The following is a 25,754-nucleotide window of genomic DNA, read 5'->3' on the forward strand; positions in this document are numbered from 1 at the left end:
CATTGCATCATGGGTTGAACCGGGATATCGGGCACAGCAATGTGTGATGATCTTGCTGGAGTCACATACCATGTGGACGTTGATGGAGTGGTATAGCTTTCTGTTACGGTACACTGCCTCATTGGCATGTGGGACCACCAGTTCTACATGGGTACAGTCGATGGCCCTGATGCAACTTGGGATGCCTGCCAGTGAATGGAAGCCAACTTTGGTGTTGGAGATCTCCTGGGCAGTCCGTGGCATGTATATGTGTTGACTTGTGTGCTTCAGGAGGGCATCGAGCACCTGGTTCAGTGTGCGTGAGAATACTGGTTGTGATATGCCATGCATCTGACCTACCGTATGCTGGTAGGTGCCTGTGGCCAAGAAGTGGAGCACTGTTACTACCTTCAGTAGAGGGGGGATGGCAGTACGGATGTCAATGAGACTCACAATGTCGTTGTATATCATGTCTACTATGGTGGTGATGGTATTCCAGTCCAGACGGTACAGGGTGTGTATCTGCTCAGGGGTTAGGTTGACTGGACTGGCTCTGATCCTGGGAATTGGTGGCTGCCTCTGTGGTATCACTAGGTGCACTGGTGGTGCTTGCTGCGCCTGTCTTGCCCTCCTCCTCCTCCTCCTGCGTCTCCTCTGTGCTGCCTGTTGTTGTAGCTGCTGCACTGCAATCATGTCCTCTAGCCCATGTAATGCTGCTAGTATTGCATCCATCTTGGTGTGGGAATGGGTGTGGGGAGGGGTGTGGTGTGCTCTTTTGTGCTGCCAGTCTCCATTGCCTCCACCTGTGCTGATTTTGTCCACCTGTGGCAGGTGGGAACTCTGCTGTGCTCTTTTAACGTGTGGTTCGCGATGCCGGTATTAGCGCCTTGCCGGTAAGGGTTCTTTGGGTCTACTACATGCCGGTATTGCCATGTACGCATGGCTCGCTAATGCCGTGATATTAGCGCTATGCCGCTATTTCCGGTCTGAGGGGGCGCGCGCTCACGGACTTGCCGCTAATAGTGCCACCGTAATTAGCGGTGCCGCTAATAGCGGTATGTCCGGTTCGTGATTGGGGAGGGGATTTACCGATACCGGTAATCCCTTACCGGTAACAGTATGTCCCTACCGCCTACCGTGTAATGAGGCCCCATGTCTCATTCCTGGCCCTTCACATAAATGAATTGAGTTCATACGAAATAATTCATAAATAGATGTCTTGACTCATATTCCTGGTAGGAACCCTTCTTTTGTGCTGTATTTAACTTTTCTAGTCCGTACAACTGTAGGGGACCCCTCTTTTGTACCTGGATACTGAAGGTTTGCCAATATGCCTTTGATGTGGGTTTATTACCCCAATCAATGAGGGAGGCATCGATCATCACAGTACTGAAACTAGGTAAGGATTGCACGCAGATGGGATCCTATCGCCTGTTGTCATTATTGAACTCCGATGAAATAATTCTGAGTGCCTTGATAGCTAACAAGCTACAGCGGGTTGTCACTGGACTGGTACATCATGATCAGGCCGGATTCATGCCAGATAGGAACACCTCACATAATCTGATGCGCCTTCCCCATGCAATAGTGTAAACTATGGAAGATACACGACTAGTGCTCTGGTATCGTTAGATGCTGAAAAATCTTTTGATGTGGAAATGGATGTGGGCAGTAGTGGATAAATTCAATGTTGTTCCAGTGCTAACTCAGTGGATTACATTGCTGTATAAATAATAATCATAATAATAATTTAGCATTTTATATAGCTCTACAAGGTATCAGGTATTGGAGCGCTGCTTATTACTACCCACGGTGTGTGGTGCTCATTTATCGACCTCGGAAGGATGAAAGGCTGAATTTGGCCCTGCCGGGATTCGAACCTGCGTCAGCAGGCTCTGCACAGATGTCAAAGCGAGCGCTCTACTCGCTGTGCTATAGCAGCCAGAGTCAAGATGGGAAAATTGGTATCTGAGCCATGGGCAGTAGGGAAAGGGATGAGACAGGGCTGTCCCTTGTCCCCAATTCTGTTTGCTATGAAACTGGAACTTCTGGGTAGTGTGCTTATGCAGGATATAGAGGAAGCTGGAATATGAGTGGGAGGATAACGCATGCAACTTCTCTATATGCTGATGACATGTTGCTCTAGATGATGGAGAAATGGGAAATTAAGGGTTTGTGGCACTGTGGGGAGGGGGCTATTTGCGAATGGACAACTAATACCATATTCTGACCGGTGCAATAGCTAGAGAATGGATAAGAGACATTTTCTTTAATACTTTGGGTTCACATAGAAAGCGCGCAAGGTTTGGGTGAGTTTTCTAGAGGAACCGGAGTGTAGAACTTTGTTGGAATGCCTAAACGGTATGGATGATGAGAGGAGACCGGTCCCCATGATACATAATGTAATGTTGGGAAATAGAAAAAAGTCTACACTTAAAATTAAGGGTGACTAAGAAAAACGACTTGGGAATACCTCTGGAGGACATCCAAATGAAGAAAATATGCTTGTACATCAAATCGGTGTCAAGGAATGCAAGATTGAAATTGATACAATACAATGTATTACATAAGACATACCTGACATCAGTAGGACTGCATAGAATGAACCAGTCTAAAGATGCAAAATGTCCAGGATGCGGTGTGGAGGAGGCTTTGTTTATTCATGTGATATGGTCATGTGTGCGACTGCAACATTTTTGGGAGGTGGTGGTGGACAAATTGCACACGATAGGAGCAATATTGATAGAGTTTATACCATTATCATGCTTGTTGGGACAAGGCGCAAAGCTATGTTCTGGTTTAATGTAGATGACCCCAAGGTGACGTACTGGGGTAAAGACCTGATGAAATTAACCGGTGTAGAACTGGCAGTTCTGGCCAGATTGGAAATTATGTATACGAATGAATATGCCAAATAGGACGGAATGGGCGATATTACTGGTGGGCTTGCTATACCCCTCAGATGCAAGACCCCCATGAGAACCTCAGTAGTTGGTATTATGGAATATTGAGGATGTGACAACAGGTACGTAGGCATTTCATTTTGTTGGACTAGCAGATTAGCCAATGATGATGGAATGCCACAGATCATATGTCGATATTGGAGGTGTATTGGGTGGGTAGTTGTGGGGGGGATTATGGTTTCATGTTGTTACACATGTACAGCAGTGATATGTAGCTGTAACATTATATTGCACTGATGACAGTTAATTGTAAATGCTAATAAAATATATGTTTTTAAATAATAAGGGTTTCTTCTTCTGGCTTTAATGAGCAAAAGCCTCCTTCTGAGTCTTAGCTCCATATTGGAGCATATTGGCAGTCTTAGTAGGTAGTATAATGGTAAAGCTGACCTTCAACAAGGTTCGTAGCCGAAAGGGAGACAGAAAGCTCCCCTAAGCTCTGGTCAGGGAACTCCATTTTGCTCTTGCCCGATAGCGCCCCCTAATGGTCTGGTTTCTCAATCCACCTACTATAGTGTCTCTACTTCCCTAGTCACCTTGTCTCAAGAATAGTTCCTACAGGGATCCATCTTGGACCCTCTCTTCTCTGTTCTGAACTTGCCCTACCAATCTCAGATGCCTCCCTCCTTCTTCACACTTTTTTCTATCCATTTCTCCTTCACGTTCCTCTACTGCTATTCTTTTCATTCTGCCACCTCCTCCTTCACCCGCTTGTTGTTTCACCACTCCCCCTCTTCACTTCCCACTACCACCTTCTATTTCCAGATGTTTCTCTACTGCTCTACCTCTTTCAACAACTCTTCCACCAACTCTTTATCTCTTTCCTCGATCTCATCTATTGTCCACCTTTCCTGGTCTCATAACCTTCCAGCCCTCTGTGTCCCTCTTACCCCAGTCCTCTGGGTATTTCTATCCCCATCCCTCTGGGTCTTTCTTTTACCAGCACTCTGAGCCATTCTTCTCTAAGCCTGCGTGACTTCATATTCCAGCCCTTTGACCCAGACATATAAGAGTATGAAGACCCAGTCTACTTCCAGCACTCTGGGTTACTCTCCTGCCAATCTTCTGGATCTTTCACTCTCCAGCCTTTTGGACTTTCTTTTCCCGGTTTGCTAGTTCTCTTAATTTCCCAGCTCTCAGGGCTGCCTTTTCCCAGTCTGGTCTCTTTGGAAGCCATATGTCTTCTTCTTACCCCAGGTTTCTGGGCCTCTCCTCCAACCTCCTATCTCCTGCTCTAGCCCCAGCTCCTTCTCTAGCACCTTCTCCAATGCATTCTCCAGCTCCTTTTGTTCACCTCTCCAGTCAGCTTTGAATGAGCAATTCCTGCTAACTTCCCCTGTCTTTTGCCACAGCTCTACCATTCATATGGCTTTTGCCACGCTTTCCAGCCACTCTCTAGTGCAAGGAAACCCGGGTGTAATTTCTTTGATAGCTGGGATCGGGATTGGCTTACATGCCCTGTACCTGGGGGAGAAATTAGGTTACATTTCTGATGTGGAACTTGAGGTTTGCCCTCTCTCTACCTGCAAGGACCTGGCCCTGATCTTGGGGTGGAGCCTAACCGGTCTTAGCTATATTCATGTAAAGGCACTGGTAGGGGACTTTCATTCCATTTCCTTGTTTAGGTCCTGCCTGCACTTTCTTGGGTTTATATATCAGATTTGTGTCCCTGAGTAAGGGTACCGGAGCGAAAGAGTAGGCATGGCCAGCTCAATGGGATTGCCACACCTCTATTCCCTTAAAGGGGCAGGAGCATCTACGGGGACAATGTGAAAGAACTCTGCCTCAAACACGTGGCATGGGAAGGCATACTAGAAAAGCCTCCTCATGCAACCTCTGGAGCAGAATCACGTGGCTTGTGGTGGCACCAGGCCACCTTTACTATCCCACCATCGCCCACAAAGTCAATCCGTGGACCTAATCACACAATTTAAAAAGATACTCAATGAAATGGCACTAATAGAAGGATGGGTGGAGCAATAATATCAACAAACGAATGAGCAAGGTCAGGTCAATCTCTGCTGAAGAGTAACCACTGCTACACCATGAGTGGGTAACCCCTTGTGTGGGTGGTCACAGAATTCTCATGAAACAGTTCTTCTGCACAAAAGGGTTTTATTTTGAAGTGCAGTGGTGTAGTAATACACTGGTATTTTTCAGAAAACATAGGACATTTACATTTGAGGACATACAAAGTGTAGTACCTAAGTACGAATGATCAAGTAGTCAATATTTGAGACATCTACTTGTACAGTTTGTTCATTCTCTATAGGTTCCTTGGGAAGGAAGCTTAGAGAATTCAGTGGAATCATAGATAGGTAGAGGGCCCATAGAGTGTGGGCACAATCAAGTGTTGAACAACAACATATAATACATGTCAACACAACAGTGTTTCAGCCATTTTGCGTGGAGCTAGGTGAGCTCTAATGGTGTAGGCCTTCATCAGGACAGGAGTGTCTTTACGAGAGGAGGCTCGTATGTGGTCTGTAGGAGTGAAACAGACAAAGAGCGTGTCAGAATGTACGTGGTCAGCAAAAGATCTAGCAGAGAGAAGTTATGAATACTATGTAAGACGGATGTCGGTGCTTACCGAATCCGAGGAGCTTAGTGGCTCAGATTAAGAGGTGGAAGGATCCACTTCTTTAGGATGCAGTCGTCATCTTGTCAACAGGCGGTCACGCCTGTCAGGGGATAAGGAGGTAGGATTACTAAATGGCACCCCAACGGTGCGGTTCCTCTCTAGCCCATAGTTGGTGTGTGACTAGGGAGGTGGTGGTGTAGGTCTTAGCAGATTTGGTGAGAGTAGACCTAGTGGTGGTCCCACTAAACGTGGAGTGCACTTAAACGGGATAAAAAGGGCTTCTGTGAAATCACAAATGCCATTTATCAAGTGCACGGAGAAATTAGTGCAAATCTGTATTTAATACAATTTGAATAAACAGAGTGCCCCTTCTCAACGGTCCTGAGGGAAGGGTGGACCGTGTTCTATGTGGGCTGTGCAAGTTCTGGATTACGGTGCCACAACACGTGTCATGCAGCCTATGGTGTAGGTGGCACGAAGGGCTATGGGCGTTTAAATGTGCAGAGTCATACTGTTTAGAGATTCCTTACAGTGAGGGTAGGCCTACCAGTTTCTGTGCATAAAGCCGTGTGTAGTAGAGCTTACCAATTGCCAGTGCATTCACCTGCCAGGATCGTTGAAGCAGCAGTGTGTTGTCTCGGATGTCGAGGATGCAAGTGTGTAGAATGCAGGCTAGGGCCATGTTAAAGAAAAAGGGCCCTGTGGTGGGGTGACTACCTAAATGCCTGTTTAGAGTTAATGCAGGCAGTCAGTAGGGTCAAAATGCAAGTCATGAAAGGTGTGGTGCAGGATGATGATGTCAGCCCCTGTCAATCCTATAGGGTGTCTGGGGCTAGGGCTGTGTTGAAGAACAAGGGCCCTGTGGTGTGGTGACTACCTAAATGCCTGTTTAGAGTTAATGCGGGCAGTCAGTAGGGCCAAAATGCAAGCCATGCAAGGTGTGGCGCACGATGATGATGTCAGCCACTGTCAATCCCTTTGGGTGTCAGCTGTCATGTAGTATAGAATCAGGCCTGTGTTACCTCATTCCCACATGTTGTTCATGACAGGTATAGGACATCAATGGTTTATATCAATTTGCAGATGTAATTACTTTACATAACATTAAAGAAAAAAAATTTGAAAAAAGGATTTGCCACAAAATCAAAAAACAAATTGTTACACAGTGCAAATTCTTGTTTTTAGAAAATGGAAAGTATCTGTATGAAAGTCTGGCCAGATTCAAGGTGGATGTGGTTTCTCAGAGAGCATCTGCAGCCATATTGTATAAAACACATTGCTGTAGACGGGTGTTCTGTCATAGGACATACATTCTGTCGCCATATTTTACAGGAAATGCTGCCACTCTACAGTTATGTTCAAACCCTCTTTGACAGTTCGTAGTTTGTGGACCCATTTCTGTTCTAGTCTGGTCAGGGTTTTGTCTATGTATCCACCTCTATGGGTGGTGTTCATTTTCTGTACGACACACCACTTTATATCCATGTTGGTGTTAGGCGATCCTCGGCACATCAGGCCTCCCCACATCAGAACACTGCTCACATTCCCCCAACTTCTCCACCCCAGCTTCGAGGCTCAAGGGATTCGGTGAACCCACAGAACCGAAAACACCGTACCTTCTTTGGTGTACGGGCTCGATTACAACCTTTCCTGCATTGGCAACTGCCTTGGAGAATATATCGCAGAAGGGGCGGCGTTACGTCATCACGTCGGTCATGTGATACAGTGTGGCGTTCCTCACGTGATCTTGGTGGACGTCACATGGCCCAGAGACGTCACATGACCCAGAGACACACAGTATAAAGAACTGAGAGGCAGGACGATCATTGCTTCTCAGCTGGCTTCGGACCCTGTTTGGCGTTACTACTTGCTCCTTGCTACCTCGACCACGGAACTCTATCTTGGACTCTCTTGGACACCCCTTTGTACCTTTGCTTGGAACTGTTTACCTGTTGCCGGATTTTTGGACTGCACATCGACTTGTCTTTGGATCATCCCTGAGTATCTTGCTGTACTCCTACGCACAAGTCAAGCCCTATCTTACAGGTGGCCTACCCGTATCCACGCTTACCTGCGGTTCTACCACTCCAGGGACCGCTGTATCTTTTTGAGCCTCGAACCTCCCTACTAGGTTACCTGGGTCTCCCTTACACCAGATAGGTAAGACACTTTAGATTCTTTTGTTTACCTGCTGTATTGTGATTGCCTGGTGCTTAACCTCCTTCCTTCTTGACAGCAGCATCGGTGTTCCAGAGGCTCCGTGGATCTGGGAAGACATCTCTCACCTGTGGCCTCAAGGGTCGCACAGCGGGTTTCTATTTGTTCCCCTGTGCGTCACTTGGGGACGGAGGTCTCATCGGTCTACACGACACTCAAGTCAGAACAGTTGGTGTGGTTCTTCTTAACATAGTGTTCCACTAGTGGTTTGTCCGGTACCTTGTTTTTTATACAAGACCGGTGCTCGCCAATTCGGGTCTTCACAGCTCTCATGGTTTTCCCAACATATAGAAGTCCACATGGGCATTCAATGGTGTAAATAACTTGTTTGGTATTACAGTTTGTGTGATCCTGTAAGGTCCACAAGAACTTTGTGTGTGAATACTCTGGTTGTCTCGGTGAACTGACAGGCCATGCATTTGCCACATCGGTAGTGTCCTTGCACAGGTGGTAAGTTCCATAGATTATTGGGTTGTTTTGGAGTTTCTAGAAACGTATGGTTCAGTGACTCTTTGATGTTGCGGTTTTTCTTGAAGGCAAAAAGGGTCACTTTTTGGAGAGATCCAGTGTTCTTGAGCGGTGGCCAGTGCTGCTTGATTGTCTTTTTTATCAAATTGCTGAGGGGACTGTAGGTTGTCATGCATACCAGTCTGTCCAGTTCTTTTTTGGTGGTTTTGGTGAGGCAGATAGTACGGTCCGTGTTTGCTGCTTGTTTGCTTGTGTTTTTCACGGATTTCCTCGGGTAGCCTCTGTTGAGAAGGCGGTTTTGTAGATCTGTGGCGTGTTTCTCATTTGTGTCATGGTTGGCGCAATTCCTCCTAATCCTCAAGAACTGTCCGTAGGGCAGGTTATATTTCAGACCTTGAGGGTGATAGCTTCCGAAGTGTAGTAAGTTGTTCCGGTCTATAGGTTTCCGAAATAGTTCTGTGTGTAGATAGTCTCCTGACCTGTAGATGTGGAGGTCTAGGAGGTCAATCCCATGGAAGTCCCAGTGCATCGTGAAGTTGATGTGAGGATTGCATAGATTTAGCCATTCCTGGAATGCAGTTAGGTCTTGTTGGTTCACCTGCCAGATGAGGAGCACATCGTCGATGTACCTTTTCCACAGCTTGATGTTGTTTCTGTAGGGATTAGTGTCTGCCATGACGTTTTCGGTTTCGTAATGTGCCATGTACAAGTTGGCAATGTCTGGTGCAAAGATGGCTCCCATGCTGACCCCTTTGATTTGTTTGTACAATTGGTCTTTGAATAGAAAGAAATTTTTGGTCATTGCAAGTCTCACACATTCTAGTATGAAGTCTGTAGGGACAGTTCCGGTGTCATTTCTTTTATCCAGAAAGAGTTTCAATACCTCCAACACCTTTAGTTGTGGGATTGAAGTGTAGAGGGCCTCTACATCCAGGGTAGCTAAGATGTAATCTTGTTCCACGTTGATGGTCCCCAGCATGAGGATGGTGTCCGTGCTGTCTTTGAGGCAGGAATTCATTTGGTTCACAAAAGGCTTCAAGAAGAAGTCTGTGTAGACTGATAGGGGTTCTAAAATTGAGTCACAAGCCGATATGATCGGTCTTCCAGGAGGTTTTTGTAAGTTTCTGTGTATCTTTGGCAGTATGTAGAACGCTGGGATTCGCGGGTGAGCGTTATTGAGGAAAAGATGCTCATCTTCGCAGATCCAAGTTTCTCAAAGTGCGTGGTCTGTTAGGCTGCGAATCTCATCTTGTAGACTCTTGGTGTTGTGGCACCGTAATCCAGAACTTGCACAGCCCACATAGATCACGGTCCACCTTTCCCCCAGGACCGTTGAGAAGGGGCATTCTTTTTAATTAAATTGTATTAAATACAGATTTGCACTAATTTCTCTGTGCACTTGATAAATGGCATTTGTGATTCCACAGAAGCCCTTTTTAGCCCATTTAAGCGCACTCCACGTTTAGTGGGACCACCACTAGGTCTACTCTCACCAAATCTGCTAAGACCTACACCACCACCTCCCTAGTCACACACCAACTATGGACTAGAGAGGAATTGCACACTTGGGGCGCCATTTAGTAATCCTACCTCCTTATACCCTGACAGGCGTGACCGCGCCTGTTGACAAGATGACGACTGCATCCTAAAAAAGTGGATCCTTCCACCTCTTAATCTGAGCCACTAAGCTCCTCGGATTCGGTAAGCACCGGCATCCGCCTTACATAGTATTCATAACTTCTATCTGCTAGATCTTTTGCTGACCGCGTACATTCTGACACGCTCTTTGTCTGTTTCACTCCTACAGACCACATAGGACCCCCCTCTCGTAAAGACACTCCTGTCCTGATGAAGGCCTACACCATTAGAGCTCAGCTCCACGCAAAATGGCTGAAACACTGTTGTGTTCACATGTATTATATGTTGTTGTTCAACTCTTGATTGTGCCCACACTCTTTGGGCCCTCTACCCGTCTATGATTCCACTGAATTCTCTAAGCTTCCTTCCCAAGGAACCTATAGAGAATGAACAAACTGTACAAGTAGATGTCTCAAATATGGACTACTTGATCCTTCGTACTTAGGTACTACACTTTGTATGTCCTCAAATGTAAATGTCCTATGTTTTTTTAAAAATACCAGTGTATTACTACACCACTGCACTTCAAATAAAACCCTTTTGTGCATAAGAACAGTTTTATGAGAATTCTGTGTCCACCCACACAAGGGGTTACCCACTCAGGGTATAGCAGTGGTTACTCTTCAGCAGAGATCAACCTGACCTTGCTCATTCGTTTGTTGATATTATTGTACCCACAAGGGCAGAGCAAGGCAGTAACCAGGTACCCTTCCGAATACTGGATGGGTGGAGCATACACGAGGGAGCTGCAATAGGCAGTGTGGCGAAATATGCCCACTGTTACCAAATATTTTCTTTTCAATTAAGCTGCACCACGTCATGCTCCGGTTTCATCCACTAAGGACGGAATGTCCCATGGTATTGTAGAGAGGGGACTGAACTAGAAGTACAGTAGTCACTATAGTGAGTAACTAACTCTTTTACATGTTTTTTTTCTCGAATGAGCAGTATAATGCAACACCAGTGAATGCATGGAACATGGGTTAATACAAATTATAAGAACTGAAATCCTTCCTTATTAGGAAGCAAATAAACAGAGCGGGATAAGTAAATTACTTTTGTTTAATGAAGTGGCAAATACAATTAAATATAAACAAGTTAACAAATTCTTTTAGTGCACGATAGACCTTAAAACTTCTTCTTGAAAAAGTCTTCCAAAAAGCAACAAAAAGACATTAAAAGTTAAAGATGCATGTGTCCCTAACGAATGGGGTGCTTTATAGAGGTTTAAATACCAAGAAAACGCATACAGCGTTTGCGTAGAAGGTTGAGAGTGAAATGGGAGCAATACATTTAAAAAGATTATAATTACAATTTATGAATATACTTTATATGTTTGTGATCAACAAAGCAAAAATACTTTCTAAATATTTTCATTAATTAAATGTATTCTGAATTAATAGTAGAGCACATTTTAATGAAAGAGTAGTCGAACACCAGGACACAGTACTACAGCTTTATGGTGCTTCCTATGTACAGTGCACGCTGTGTGGTACTGTTGGTAGGATGGACGCAACCATACTGAAGATTCCAAAACATTCTATAATTACTTATTACAATCATTAAATTGGCCACAAGTTACTGTATTGCATGACTATTCACTTAGATGTTATTTTAGACTATTTCACAATTTGATCATGTTGATCATCAGAAGATCTTGAGATACTCTCATGCTTTTGTTAGAAACAAACTTTGTTATTTATATAATTTTAGGTTTCTTAGTTATTGAATATAAGAGTAGTTTTGACAACAAGTACCAATATTATGAGAAAAGAACTCCAGTTTTTCTACTGATAGTGATGTACATACGTTAACGACCTACCTGCAGGGCTTCGCTCATGCCGCGCCCGATCACAAGCGTCTTCACACCTTTCTGTACAACTTCTTCGAGATCTGCTGGCTGCACGCCTGGGTGGTGCTGCAATGAGACAACCATTTACAGCAACTGTGAACATGGAGTCGAAATTACAAAAATGGCCTCGAACCTATAGATTTATTCTTGAGCCCGGCATGTTTTCATGGCGATTTAGAGCTTCATTACGATCTCGGAGGTAGTGACAAAGAAGGCGGTATTTTGAAATACTTTGACTGATTATGGGTATCGGTACCCCAAGTAAATACCTCCACAAAAATGAAATAATTGTTGTGGTATTACCCATGCAGTAATACAATACATTAATGGAGCCCAATGAAATTCCAAAATAGGAAATAAGAAGCGATTTGCAGGACTTTAAAGCTTATAAACCATAACTGTTACTGCATTATTACTGCATGTGGTAATGGTAATTGAGTTTGGCAATATAACTAGAGGTAAATGAGCACTCAAGTCTTAAGTTCAGGTTAGTGAATGCTCAATTAATGACCTTTTTTATTTAAATTTTAGAAACACACACTTGTTTTCTGGAATAAGATTCAAAGAAGTGTGATGGCCAAGATAAGGCCCCCTCGGCCAGCCTCAGTTTGCAGCAAATAAAGAGATCAGACATATGGGTGGTGAATCAGGCTTCATGTATTATATCGCAAATACACAGCATACAAAGTTATCAGCAGGAACAACAGCATGCAAGTGTTCGGGCAGTCTGCACAAGGAGCTCTCTCTCTAGAGAAACCCACACACCCAAGAGTGCCGGTTTATATAGCATATCATAGGCAAACACTAATATGTTTCTGTACTTTCACAATGGGGGAGTTGCTTGGTACGACATTACAGACATTTGGCAAGAACTGTCGACATCTTCCTTGTGACGCAGCCCTGCGGGGACATCGTGTGGTATTATGAATAAGCGGTATTCGCAGAAACCCCTTCTGTTATCTCCCATGTATGGGGAGAAACTTGTACGGAATAAGCAAAAGGGAAGGTCTGACGTGTCCTCTGCCTTAGGAGGGGTTTGGGCCTGTCTGGGGTGCTGTGTGTAGAACAGGCACAGGGAGGCAGAGGGAGGTGACATGGAGGGTCTGAGGCCTAACTGTATGGGAGAGCCTAATAGCATTGTATATTGCGTTGCATAGCATAGTATTGCATAACATAGCAATCCTGCATAACATAGAAAAACAATCCTGCACATCATCATATAGCCTAGCATAGCAATCCTGCCACATCGAGCCCCCCTTTTGGTCGTCCCTTCAACAGGGTGTAGACCACAGGGAGCAGGATTGGGGTTTAATCTTAACTTAAGATACCCAGCTATATGGATGACATAAGGATAGGTTGGAGAAGCACAGGGATTGCTACAGAAACAATGTTGTTCCTAGAGACAGAGAGTGTGGACCTAAAAGTTCCCAATTCAAAACTTCAGCCCAATTGGTGTTGCTCATTTGAAATGTCCATAATTTGAAGCTTTTCTATTTCAAGTGGCAGCAGTCTGGCCTCGGTGGGCCAGTAACACACCTGTCCAACATAGCATGATGGAAGGAAGCAAATAAGAAAACTATCATTGCCAAAGCGGCAATTATAACAACACTAATTAAAATATCATGTCGAATGGAAGAGCCCTGTGAACTCAAAAGTGTTTGAAAGTGGTGAAAGAGATCAGAGCGTAACATATTGGTGTAGCTGGGGTAGAAGAATCCACAGGAAAAGGGACGGGTCCTCTTGGGACAAGAAGAGTCATTGATAAAGAGGTCATAACACCAGTGTGTAATCCCCCCTCACTGGCATACATAGGAGTGTGGGAGCATATCTAGCCTTCAGAGACATTTATTAGGTCTGCATAGGCCCGAGAGAAATTGAGAAAGGTGTTAGTGTCTAGGTGTAAGATGATGGATGTAGGTAGGGTGAGGCAGAATCAATATCATGGCAATGAACAGCAACATGGTGCAAATACTTCACATTTAATAAAAGGTAGTAGCAGCACTATTCATAGCTTTAGCAGTCCAACCCTATGCAGATTGAGGCCTTATGCCCAAATGTTCCAAAGAGCATCAGTCGTTCCAGGAATGGGTAGACAGGAGGGACGATGACGCAAAAGTTCAGGATCCCTGCCAGGATGTTGACGACGGATTCGTAGAGCTGGAAGAAATCAGTTGTGGTGCTGGGCCCACCTAGCTGGCCTCCAAAAACCCATTTGGCTGGAGCACTTATGCACCTATACTCCTGGTACGCAGCGTTACTGTGGCTGCTTGGTGACAAAAACCTTTGAGAGCAATGGGCCATCCGCAGGACACTAGGGTAGCAAACTTTTGAGAGCGATGGGTCACCTACCGGAGACAAGTGTAGTAAAAACCTTTGAGAGCGATGGGTCAGCTGCCGGAGACAAGTTTAGCAAAACATGTTGAGAGCGATGGGTTATCTGCTGAAGTCTGATGAGATGATGGCCACACTCCTCAAATTGTACCTTGGGGCAGGTAGTGGAACTTCGTCGGGGAGTGCTGTATGTGGAGTAGCCAGTGTTTTAGCTGCTGGGAACCCAGTGGGATCCTGAAGAGGGGTCTCTTTCGCCTGTACCCCTGCAGTCTTTGGTGATGCTGGACGACAGGTTGTTCTTGCTGTATATCATCGTTGAATGGGTGCTGCTTTCACACACTGGCTGGCGTGGACTGTGGTGTGGGTTGTCAGAAACATTCCAGCAAGGATACAGGGATTCTTTTTTCTGGAAGTGAGAACTGACAACGAGCGTTAGTCTTTTGTAATATGACACAACAAGATCATCATTCAGTTGTAAGTCACCGAGCTCAAGGGCAGGTGGTGAAGTAACTGCCATTCGCATGGGCCCCCCCGTGAGGATCTCGTGGGGGGAGAGACCTCTGTCAGAGTTTATGTAACTGGAAGGGCAGGATGGAAAGAGAGGCTAAATCAACAGCAGCCCATCAACAGGAGCCTGAGGACCATGGAGGGTGCTGTCGGAAAGTTGAGTATGGGCCCTGCACTTCATAATGGCATACTAGGTATGTGGCAGAATTGCAATAAGTGGGGCTTCAACATAGGGTGCATTGAACATTGGAGTACCTTGGATTGGAGTGGGGTGTTGGAGGAAAAACCAACCTTCAGTGCGCCTAGATTGTGGAACCGCTAGATAAATACCATCACGATAACAATCAATGGTACAATGCATCTTGCCTAGCAGAACAATACCTAACACTTTAGTAGGTGAGCAGGAGCTTAACAGAAAGGCGTGGCATTCAGTGATGGGACCAATGGAAACAGATAATCCAGGTGATACTGGGTGTGGGATAGTGGTGCTGGATATGCCAACAGCATTGATCATTTCCTTCGATGCATCCACATTTAGAAATCCAGCAGCTTGCAGCGTTGAGAGACTGGCACCAGTGTCAAGAAGTCCAGTGTTAGCAAAGCAGCAGACCGCATGTCAGGGTCCCTCTGGCAAAGTCATTGTGGACCAGAGAAGGTCTGAATGTCCTGGTAGCCCCCGTTAGGTGGAGGAGGTGGAGGGGCAGGTGGTGTGGATGTAGGGTAGCAAACATAACTGTTTGAATGAATGAAATAATTGCGAGCAGTAGTGTGACCATATTACTGTGGCCTTGAACGCTTGGTAGGACATTGTTGGATGAGATGATCCGTCTGCTTTCAATATCTGCAGAAAGGTTGCCCTGGCAGGAGTGGCTGGGCAGGCAACAATGGGTGTGCAAAAATCTGCAGTGGCTGGTGGCCCTGGTGAAAAGGTGGTGGAGGATTCTGTTGGGCATAGATCTGGCATGCAGTACCCAGGCATCCCCGGGCCCCCACAGACACTCTTTTGTTGAGCATGCTGTATTTGCAAAGCCATGAGGCGGGTAGCCCCATCTTGCTCCTGGCACTTGAGTTTGTCAATGAAATCTTGAGCAGCTTGTTGTGCTTTTTAAATAGATTAATATTGCACCCCCACTTCCCCGACTTGAAGTACACTATTCCCAAAACATTTGGTAAACAAAAAGTCTGTCAGTCTAGATAGGCAGTCATAGGGTATTCAGATTGGTTCTGTTTGAAAGATGCAGTCTTTGATAAGTCAGATTTGATAGAGTATTTTCTTTGATGTGGGCGGAAAGAGTGTTAATATTACTCACCTTCTCACCTTCCGCTAGTGTTTCAGGCCATTGCAGTTTATCCATAATTCATTTTTGTATAGAGTGTCTTTGAGCACAGCTCATAAGAGTTGTTTAAGGTCCCCAATGGTGGGTTCCTAACAGGCAATCACTGTGTCCAAATGTTCCATGAAGGTGGTGGTGATTGTCAGGCAACGTGGGGAATTATTATTAGTCAGTGGAGCTCTAGGGAGTGTGAATTCTCACAGGTTTCGCAAAAGTGTTAACCTGAGGGAAGGTGGGATAGGCATATGGGTGGATGGAACGGAGGATGTTGAGGCGTCCACAATGTATAGCGAGGGTGGCTCAGACATAAATTAATGTGACACTTGAATATCTTGCCTGGTAAATTGTCCTGGCCTGGAGATAACAGCTTAGGAGTCGGACAGTGCTTGCAGGTCCTCCATGTATTTCTGGCATATTGAGTCAGACATGCGCCTGTAGGACTGTGGGGTAGTCAGGGGAATGGCTGTATATTGAGGTGGGAACGTACTTTGCTGAGGGCGGGTACAGGGTTGCGTGTAAGAAGAGGCTGCCGGCGGAAGTGGGGGCGGGGTAGGGGGAGGAAAATTAGGTTGTGGCCGGAGAGGCAGATGAGGCGGCCGGGGTGTTAGGCGGGGGTGTGAGAGGTAGGGGAGGGTGGTGGGGGGTAGCTGGTCTGGCACCTTGCTGTGGCGTGGGCGGTTGGGGAAGTGACAGTTGCCGGGGTGTGGTGAGTGGAGGAGGGGGCATAAAAGACGGTTTGTGGGCCCTCGGGTGAGGCGAGCATGGTGCTAGTTGATCTAAAAGGTCTACAGGTGGCGCTGTAGGCACTTCTGAACGGGATTCTTTAGCAGTGCCTGCGTAAACACTTGGGTAGAGGCTGGTTTTGCTAGTGGGTCTACTCTTTTGCCGGCTGCTTTTGAGAGCTGCCTGTACTGCTCTCATTCTTTGTCCAACGTAGCCCGAGAGTTCTTAAGCGATCTAGTCTGACTGTCGCGCAATATGTCCATAGACACTTCGTACCATGCAAAATAAGCTGACTAATGACAGACACCTTACACTTTCTTTGTTCCAAAGCCTCGCGCAAGTCAAGGTGGTCCGCTTGTAACAACGCCTCCAGTGGCCACGGAAACCTCTTATTTCAAAATAATTCTACACTTTTTAAATATTTACAGGGGTTAATGCCACATACATTGAAAACATGAAGAATGTATTTGTCCCTACTGCGGGAGTAGGTTGTGTTGTGGAAAGCTCAGAGCCCATAGCTAAGTCTAGAAATGGTGGTGACAGCTTAAAGACAATCAGGAGAGGTGGTGCACAAAAGAGAGACAGGAGCAAGCAAGTATTGTTAGAGTTTGCTGAATATAAAGAAAGTCATATACAAGAAGGACCAGAGGAACAGTGTCCGCTCATCTCAGCAATAACATTTGACACTTAACTATCAAATGGCCAAAATGCCCTCGACTTTGCCTCCATAGTTGAAATAAGAATATAGATATAGACCACAGGGCTCTGAGTGTTGTGATAAGTAAAGCATTGAAAATGTGAGGCAAATCACGCAAATTTAGTTAGGCAGGAACTTTTTTCTTGTCAATCAAGGCCTCCTGTGCGTGGAAGAAACTCATTTAGGTATTTCTGTAGCACTTAGTTGTCTTTAGCATGGACAGTGTGCTGGTGAATAGTAGCACAAAACTTGACAAAGCCCACAATAAATCAAGAAATGAAACCCAAAGTAAATTCACCCAAAAAAAAAGAATTTGACAATTACAAGTAACCCCAAGGGAATCTGGCAATTCCTAACAAGGCGGGCCTGCAGGCAGCAATTTTAAGATGTCTGGCGTAGGCCAAGGATATGTGCGGTAATGGCATACCACTGCAACCCTTTGATTGAGTGACACGGCGTGGAGAAAGCCAAAACTAACTCGGCGACAGAGAATAATCACAAGGTCAATCAATCAGCTGTGCACCACCAAAATAAAACAGCAATGGTGTTCTGACAGAGAACACAGATACAGAACTCCTAATAACCAGTGAAGGACATATTCATCAATATTTGGGCACAATCCTGTCCAATACCACCAAGCCAGGACCATAATCGTGCTCCTGTGGCAGTAATGAATTACCAATTCAGTCAATCTGGGGGCAGCGACATGACCCCTGTTTTTGTAAACACCAGCAATCGACTGTGGTCCCAGTGAAAGGAAAAAAATAATATGGCGGTGGAGAGGGAAAGATAAGAAAACATCATCTTGGTTGTGTGGCCGAGACGGCGGGAGCTCAGAGGTGGCAATGACGGAAAAGGGTGGTGGACGGAGGAGCCGGGATGACATGTAAAAGTCAGCTGTGGTCCCCAGAAGGAGAGCTCTTGCTCAGCGTATACTTTGCGACATTTGGTGTTGGAGCGGAACCCCCGGTGAGGTTGGAGCAGGAACTGCTGTGGTGCAGGGGGTGCAACATTGTGCTGGAGATCCCACTGAGGGGGTGATCGGAAGAGGTGGGAGAGAAGTACCTGGGCCGCAGGCAGTGAGTGTGGAACCCCCTGGGGATAATGTTGCTGTACTCCGCACCATATGAACTAAGCACCAGGACACAAAGGGAGCCACAGAGCTGGTTACTGAGGGTCAGATTGTCTTGAAGCACGATCGATGGGCAGTAGGGACTGGAGCTTCCTTGAACTCTGTCTCCCATACCTTTCCTCCTGAATACCAGTTGTTGGTGGTGGAAGGCACACATGGCACGCAGCGCTGGACATGACTGGAGCACCATGCTGGTGTGACTGAGAAGTGTACTGGGGGAGCGCAAGAGACCAGGACTACAGAAGAGTGTGATCGGAGACTGCGGAGACATCTGTGTGGGGTGGGGAGAGGCACTAATGGTAATCAGTGGAAGGCGCAGAGTGCCCCGAAACTGATGTGGCTATGCAGTGCAGAGTGCTTGGGCCCCCACCATGAGGACCCTGAAACTGAGCCCCCACGGGCCCATCCTGGACCAGTAAGGCCCCTTGAAAGGAGGTACTCGTAGCCCACGGTTTGACGATCTCCAAGTAAGAGTGGAGAGTGACAGATTTAGAACTTTTAAACTGTAGGCTGGTGATTCACACCGCTCCCCCTAACTGACGTGCCTTTGGACTTGAGGAACACCCCCCTCTAATGCTCATGAAACCACAGAGGCTGGCGCTGAATGCCCACAAGAGGTGGGGGGAATCTGGAGGGTTAAAGGTGGCGACTGTACACTTGGGGGACTAGAAGACCACATGGTGAAAGACAAGCCCCGGAAAGGGACTGTGCAGATTAAAATGAACCGCTACATGACAAGTGTCCCTATACCCTCTTCCTCAGCACAGGAGCAGGTGACTGCATGTGGGGAAAGTACTTGAGAGGGGCAGACAATATCACTCACAGACATTATGGCCACCAAAGGTGACTCCAGGTCATCAGTTGAAACTAAAATTGACAGCTTGGCCTCAGAGGTCTCCTTCCTGTGGCAAGATCTGCGCAATTTAACGTCACGGGTGGGAGAGACAGAGCAGCGCATATCGGACAGTGAGGATGCACTAAGGAGGATGGAGGAATGGCGACGATGTCACAGAAAATCACCACTCTAGAGAATCGCACGGAGGACAGTAAATGCAGGTCCTGTCGTAATAATATCTGCATACTTGGACTCCCGGAGAAAGAGGAGGGACACTTTATGGAGCTATTTCTAAAGCGCTGGCTATCAGATCTCATGGCACCCAAAAAGCTCTCTAACTTTTTTTCAATTGAGCAAGCACAACGGGCCATCCTGTGCCTGGTGCCCCCTGCGCACGGTAATAGCGCGCCTCCTAAACTATAGAGACCAAGACTCTCCTTTACACATGGCAAGGGCGACAGGCAAGATCAATTACAATGGTAACCGAATCGGTCTCTTCCCAGACTACAGGAGATTGAGACAATCATTTGACTTGCTGAAGAAGAATCTATTGTCGCTCAATATCAAGTATGCACTCTTCTTTCCGCCAAGGCTTAAAATCTATTACAATGCTACGGTGTATGTATTTCACAATCCCAAGGAAGCCTGGAACTGGTTGGAGTCGCATATCCTCTCCGACTCACCCCATTGGGGGTGACCACATGGACACGTCCCCAATCTTGTCTGACCCACAGAAATCATGCATTGACAAAGTGGATGGCGAGACACCAGGGAATGGAGAAGTGGGTTGACAGCTGAGAAGTGGAGAAATGGGATTCCTAGGAGTGAAGTGATGAAAGAAGCCCAACAGAAATTCTGAGGTTCAAGGCTGCTGCTGGTAGGAATTCTTTATGAAGCAGCACTAGGAAGAGCTAGGCTGGCTCTTACAGGCAACCCCCAATATGTTTTCAAATGGTTTGGTTTATGTAGGTTAGGCCAACAGGTACTTCTAGTTGGGGGGGAGCAGTGTGGTGGGTGTTCTACAGTAGGCTGGGGGGAATGCGGGGTTGGGGTATGCTGGCACAGACTAGAGTTTACGAGTTGAGCTCCACGAGTTAGGCTTAGATGGTTTGTTGTTGAAAGCACAGGAAGGGGTTGGAATTAGGGAGGTGGGTTCATTGTTGGTCCGATCCACGAATGGGAGAGGGTTCCCTGGGTAGGAAGGATGCATCAGCCTCCATTGTATGGCAGGGGTGAGCACAATTACGGAGCTACCCCTGCAAACATGGAATGTGAATGGACTAAGGTCCAGCATCAAACGATGACTGGTGTTACAAGCCCTTCATCTGCATTCCCAGATATGGCCCTCCTGACGGAAACCCACTTGCCGAGGACACAGTGCAACTTCTTTAAATGCACAAATTATCGCACAGCGCTACACACTGGTTTCTCTAAGGGTGCAAGGGGTGTTTTGATATTGGTACATAAGAGGGTCCCCTTTCAGCTCAGAGAGGTGTCACATGACGTGCGAGGTTGTGCTGGTTCCCGAATAACTGGTGGGAGAGTTCGGGGTGGTAGGTAGGCGTGCATGCCCCCCAACCCTGCTGACAATAGACCTGCTGAATGAAATCCAGATTACCTTATTGTGTATTCAGGTGGATGAATGGGTGCTAGGGTAGGGGGAAATTTCAATGATGTTACGGTCTCGGTACGGGATCGGAAGCATAACAGGGCTAAAGCGGTTAGCGCAGCCATGAAATGGAACTAATTCGCTCTCTCAATGGGGTTTGTGGATGCCTGGAGGGAGATGCATCCATGCGACGAGGGCTTCTTGTTCTCATATGGGATACATGGGTCACTTTCTAGATTAGACTACTTCTTTGTCCAGTCCAGGGATATCCAGAGGTTGAGAGCAGCAACCTTCTTGGCCAGGAGCATCTTGCATCAATCTCCTTTGATAGTGGTGCTTGATACGAGTAAAATGGTGGAGCGTCCGCCATGGCGAATTAATAATTATTATCTGGGGTTCTCAGAGTTCTGGAGGGAGTGGCATTCAAGACGAATGAATATTTTGATATAAACATGGAGACGGCGAGTGATCCGGGAAGGTTAAAAGGCGGTCCTGCGGGGGAGATGATATCCTTGGTGGCGGCCCATAGAAAGGTCCATGGACGGGAGGTGCAGGAGACAGAGGACCAGGAGAGGGTAGCTGAGGAGGCATATTTGCAGCAGGATACCCCAGACAGACGAGTGGAGGTTCACGAAGCACAGGAAAGATTGCAAAACATTGCGCTGGATAATGCCAAACACGCGCAGTGGCTTAAGAAAAGTCCCATATATGAGTCAGGCGATCGGGCCGGTAAAATGTTGGCCTGGCTGGAAAGGAGTGAGAAAGGCTATAGGTAAGCAAGGGAGGTGGTTGGTTTGGGCGGGGAGCGGGTTGTGGAGGAAGAGGAGATTGCGGAAGAGTTCGCTAAGTTTCATGAGGAGCTCCAGGCAGAAGGGTGGAGGAGGCGGGGGGTTTCCCATTTCTGGAGGCTACCACTCTCCCGCGATTGTCTCCTGTCCAGAGAGATGACCTGGAGGGTGATATCACAGGGGAAAAGGTGGCAAAGGCAGTGTCACACCTGAAGTCGCCCGGGCCCAATGGATTCTCGGTCGAGACGACACTGTCGCTGTCGCATTTACACAAGTTATTCACTTAAGCAAAATCTATTGGTATACTTCCGTCAGACCTCAGAAGTGCGCGTATTGTTGTTATTCCCAAGGCAGACAGGCCTCCAGATTCCTGTGCCTCTTACAGGCCGATCTCGCTAATTAATGGGGAAGTGAAGGTCCTGGCGAGGGTGCTTGCTAACCGCCTAATTAAAGTTATTGCATCCTTGGTCCACCTGGACCAATGCAGCTTTATGCCTGAAAAATCCACAAGGATGAACATTTGCAGATTGTTTATGGCTGTATCCCATGCACACGTGGCAGAGGATCCGCTGGCACTTCTCTCAGTGGACCTGGAGAAAGCATTTGATTCCGTGAAGTGGAACTTCTTGTTGGAGGTCCTCTCGCGCTTGGGGAGGATTTATGGGATGGGTGCGACTGTTGTATACATCGCCATTTGCGGAGGTGAGGGTACGTGGGGTGACTTTCCGGGCCTTTTCTTGGAGAGGGGCATGAGGCAGGGATGTCCTCTGTCCCCTCTTATGTTCACGCTAGCGATAGAACCTCTGACCATCCGCTTGAGAACGGACTGGACCTGGTCGGGTTTTCGTTGGTAACATGGGGGGAGGATAAGGTCTTGTTATATGCGGACAATCACTTGGTGTACCCCAGTAAGCCACGGGAAGCATGTGTGAGGGTCACTCGGCCATTGTGGGAGTTTCAGGGGGCTAGCGGGCTGAGAGTGAATTGGGATAAGTCCATATTTTCCCCCTTCAGGGGTCGGGGGAGGCTCTTCCCCAAGACTGTCCTTACCGAGTTTCAATAGCAGGCTTTAAATACCTGGGGGTGAGCTTGGATCCTGCTGAATTTGTGTGTTGTAATCTACACCCGGTAACAGAGGTTTTCGCTGGATGTCACACACTGGAAGTCCCTTCCGTTAATGCTGCTGGGTGAAGCAGCTCTGTTTACGATGCTAGCTTTACCTCAGTATTTGTGCATCCTGCAAAAGTTACCTATCCCCAAGGTAGAATTTGACAGGGTGGATGGGGCTCTCTGGACGCTTCTGTGGGGGCAGGGGGCAGTTTCTCATCGCTCTAGCCACGTTGCATCACTCGGTATGAGAAGGAGGGGTTGGGTTCCCAAACTTGCGCAGATACTACTGGGCCACCCAGCTGGCAGTGGAAAATGACTGGCTTCATGGGGCAAAGTCACTCCCACATGTTGAGAACGAGTGAGGGTGGATGGTGGGGTGGCCCTCCTCCCCAGGTTCTCTACTGCGGACAAAAGAAGAATCCGCTCCCTCCTGTGATGCACCATACTAGGTAGATATGGAAGGAGGCTCATCGCTGTGTGGGGTGGGAGAGCAAGGCTACCCTGATACAGTCACCATGGAATAACGCACACCTCCCGGAAGTTGGGAAGGTGGGCAGGTTGGGACCTGGGAGAGATGTGCGGTGCAGAAAGTGGGAGATGTGGTGAGAGATGGGGCGATGATTCCCTTTACAAAACTATGTGAGGAATTTGGGCTGCTAGGGACTGAAGAATATCACTACATGCAGCTCTCGCATGCTCTAGCTGCCCAGTTTCAGTCATTAAGGGAGATCCCAGCTTGGTCCCCCATAGAGCCAATCCTTCTCACAGAGCACATTCAAAGCAAAGTCGTTTTGCCCTCTCAGGTCCTTACAGCCTTTGCCACAAAGGAGTTGGTCAAGCTTACCATGGTAGAGGGACCTTGACCCAGTGCAACCTGACGATTGGGTGGACGCACTCCTTTTCCCCAGGGAGATTGGTATCTCGGCGCGGCTAAGACTGATTGAACTCAAAGTTTTTCATAGGATCTATTACTCTCGCACTGCCTTACACAAATGGGGGTGGGCTGAGCATGCTGTATGTCTGAGGTGTGAGGGGACCTTTTTCCACATTATATGGGAGTGTCCGAGGGATCGATGCTTCTGGCAGAAATGTTTGGATAGGATACGCTCTGTGACCGGATTGGGCATACCAAGGGATCTGGGATTACTCCTTTTGGAATTTGTGCGGTGAAATAGGATTCACTAGGTTTGTGAAACTGTTTGTGTCTACAGTGGTCGGACTAATGAAGCAGACTATTGCAGCACTGTGGGGGGCAGCGGATCGCCCGAGAGTGGCAAAATGGACAGGGGAAATTGACTGTTGTATGGCCTTGGAAAAACGAATATATAATGCAAAAAGAAGAATAGAGTGAAATCATTTCAGGGATGCGTGATGAATCCGAGGTCATCACTCCTTTTCCGGAGGTAGCCTCTCCTCATGTGCCCAGGGCTCAGCAGTCGCTACTTGATCCTGACCATGGGGGTGGCTATGCGAGGGAGGATCACATGAGGGGAGGCAACCCTCATGGGGGGAAATTGGCGTCATCAGAGTAGACATGGTATCCCTCTGCCCCTTTTAAGGATGTCCCCTCCATTTCTCATGCCTTAATGGCATATTGTGGTAGCCCCCTTCAACCTCCCACAAGTCTTACTGATGGCATCCCACAGTATCTTGTAATGACAAACACTGACCATCAATCTCATATATATAAGTCCTTTAAAGATACTGGGACGAGGAGGAGGAAAGGAGTTATGAAGATCACTAGAGCACGTAAGCCCACACTGCGCTCTAGTTCTTGGAAGGAGTAGCACTGTGGTGGGATCTTTAAATCCCCAACAGCTGATGTACCTGCAGAAGCTGACAGGAGCAGGCGGATCCCGTTGGAAGGAAAAACAGCTTGGCGACAGCGCAGCTGCATGCGAGGCCCGCAGAAGAGCATGGGTGTAATTTTAGGGGGGGCTGGGTTGTTTGTCCCCCCTACTTTCACGGCACACTATTTTGTCCCCATTCATTTGAATGGGGCATCTTTTCTTCAGAGGTCATGTCCCCTCCCAACATTTTCAGCAAAGTTTCTCCACTGCAGAAGAGACCGAGTGCTGCGCGGCGCGGAAGGTCTTCCAGTCCTGTGGAAAAGGAGAAGCAGGAGAACCAGAGCCCTCATGCTGCACAGGCAGTGACAGCAGAACGCTGCCTCCAGACCGTGGAAGACAGGCTAAGAGTGGAGAAAGGACAGGATGCTTTCCCAACGTACCGGAGTGTTGCAGCAACCACGGAAATGAACTTCCATTTTTAGCTATATCTCATGATTTATGTAACATTTAATTCTTCAATCTTCCCAAAACACTGTTGTTAAAAACACCGAATCATCACCCACTCCCTCACCCCGCTCCCCCTTACGATTTGCCCAGGGATAGAAAGGCAAAAAGGCATCTTTTGTAGTCTTAAAGAGTTTGCTGTATGCAAAGTTAGTGAAGCGTGGATAGTTTTTTTCCAGTTGCATCTTTTACAAAGCGGAAAGACAGGATGTGTGGCCTAACCTTTGGTTTCTAAGAATGTTCCCATATGCGCCATGGCTGAACCTAAATTCCACAAACTGTCTCGTATAAAACTGTGTGTGCATTAGATATTTCTGAGTAATTTCACTCAATCACTAAAATCTGTAGATTGCAAATTTGTGGCAATGTCAAATTAGTTGTGCAGGGGAGGGGGTTCAAAGGGCTGTGTCAGAGAATTCTCACTACGCGAAGCAACCGCACCCCAGCCCGAACAAAGAACATAGGAGGGTGGAACAAAGATGGGGACACCAGCACCTACAAGGTGGTGCTTGAACCCAGACCACAAACTCAGTTAAATTGCAGACATCAGGGTAGTGTAAGGAAAGCATGGTATCAAACAGTCAAGACAGACAAGTGATCACAGTGCAAGGGTGTTTATTGAAAGTCAAATGGGTTGTTTAAATGCCTATCTAAACCAAAATCTAAGGGTGGGAGCAAGCTATGACCATCAAATAA

The 25,754-nt window shown here is 47.0% G+C and overlaps 1 protein-coding gene across 7 annotated transcripts in view; it reads right to left on the reverse strand.

The window, feature by feature from the left end:
• Nucleotides 1–25,754, reverse strand: part of AAMDC (adipogenesis associated Mth938 domain containing) — a 339,865-nt gene that overhangs the window by 81,863 nt on the left and 232,248 nt on the right. For 6 of the 7 annotated variants that reach the window (XM_069639951.1, XM_069639947.1, XM_069639948.1 and 3 more), the window contains one exon: nt 11,669–11,764. In XM_069639951.1, coding sequence (XP_069496052.1) covers nt 11,669–11,764 — 96 coding nt within the window. Of the gene's footprint in view, nt 1–11,655; nt 11,765–25,754 lie in introns of all 7 variants that reach the window. The other variant, XM_069639950.1, reaches the window with a different exon arrangement.

This window comes from Ambystoma mexicanum, chromosome 7q (genome assembly GCF_040938575.1).
Source record: "Ambystoma mexicanum isolate Mex_15411 chromosome 7q, UKY_AmexF1_1, whole genome shotgun sequence".
Taxonomy (NCBI): domain Eukaryota; kingdom Metazoa; phylum Chordata; class Amphibia; order Caudata; family Ambystomatidae; genus Ambystoma; species Ambystoma mexicanum.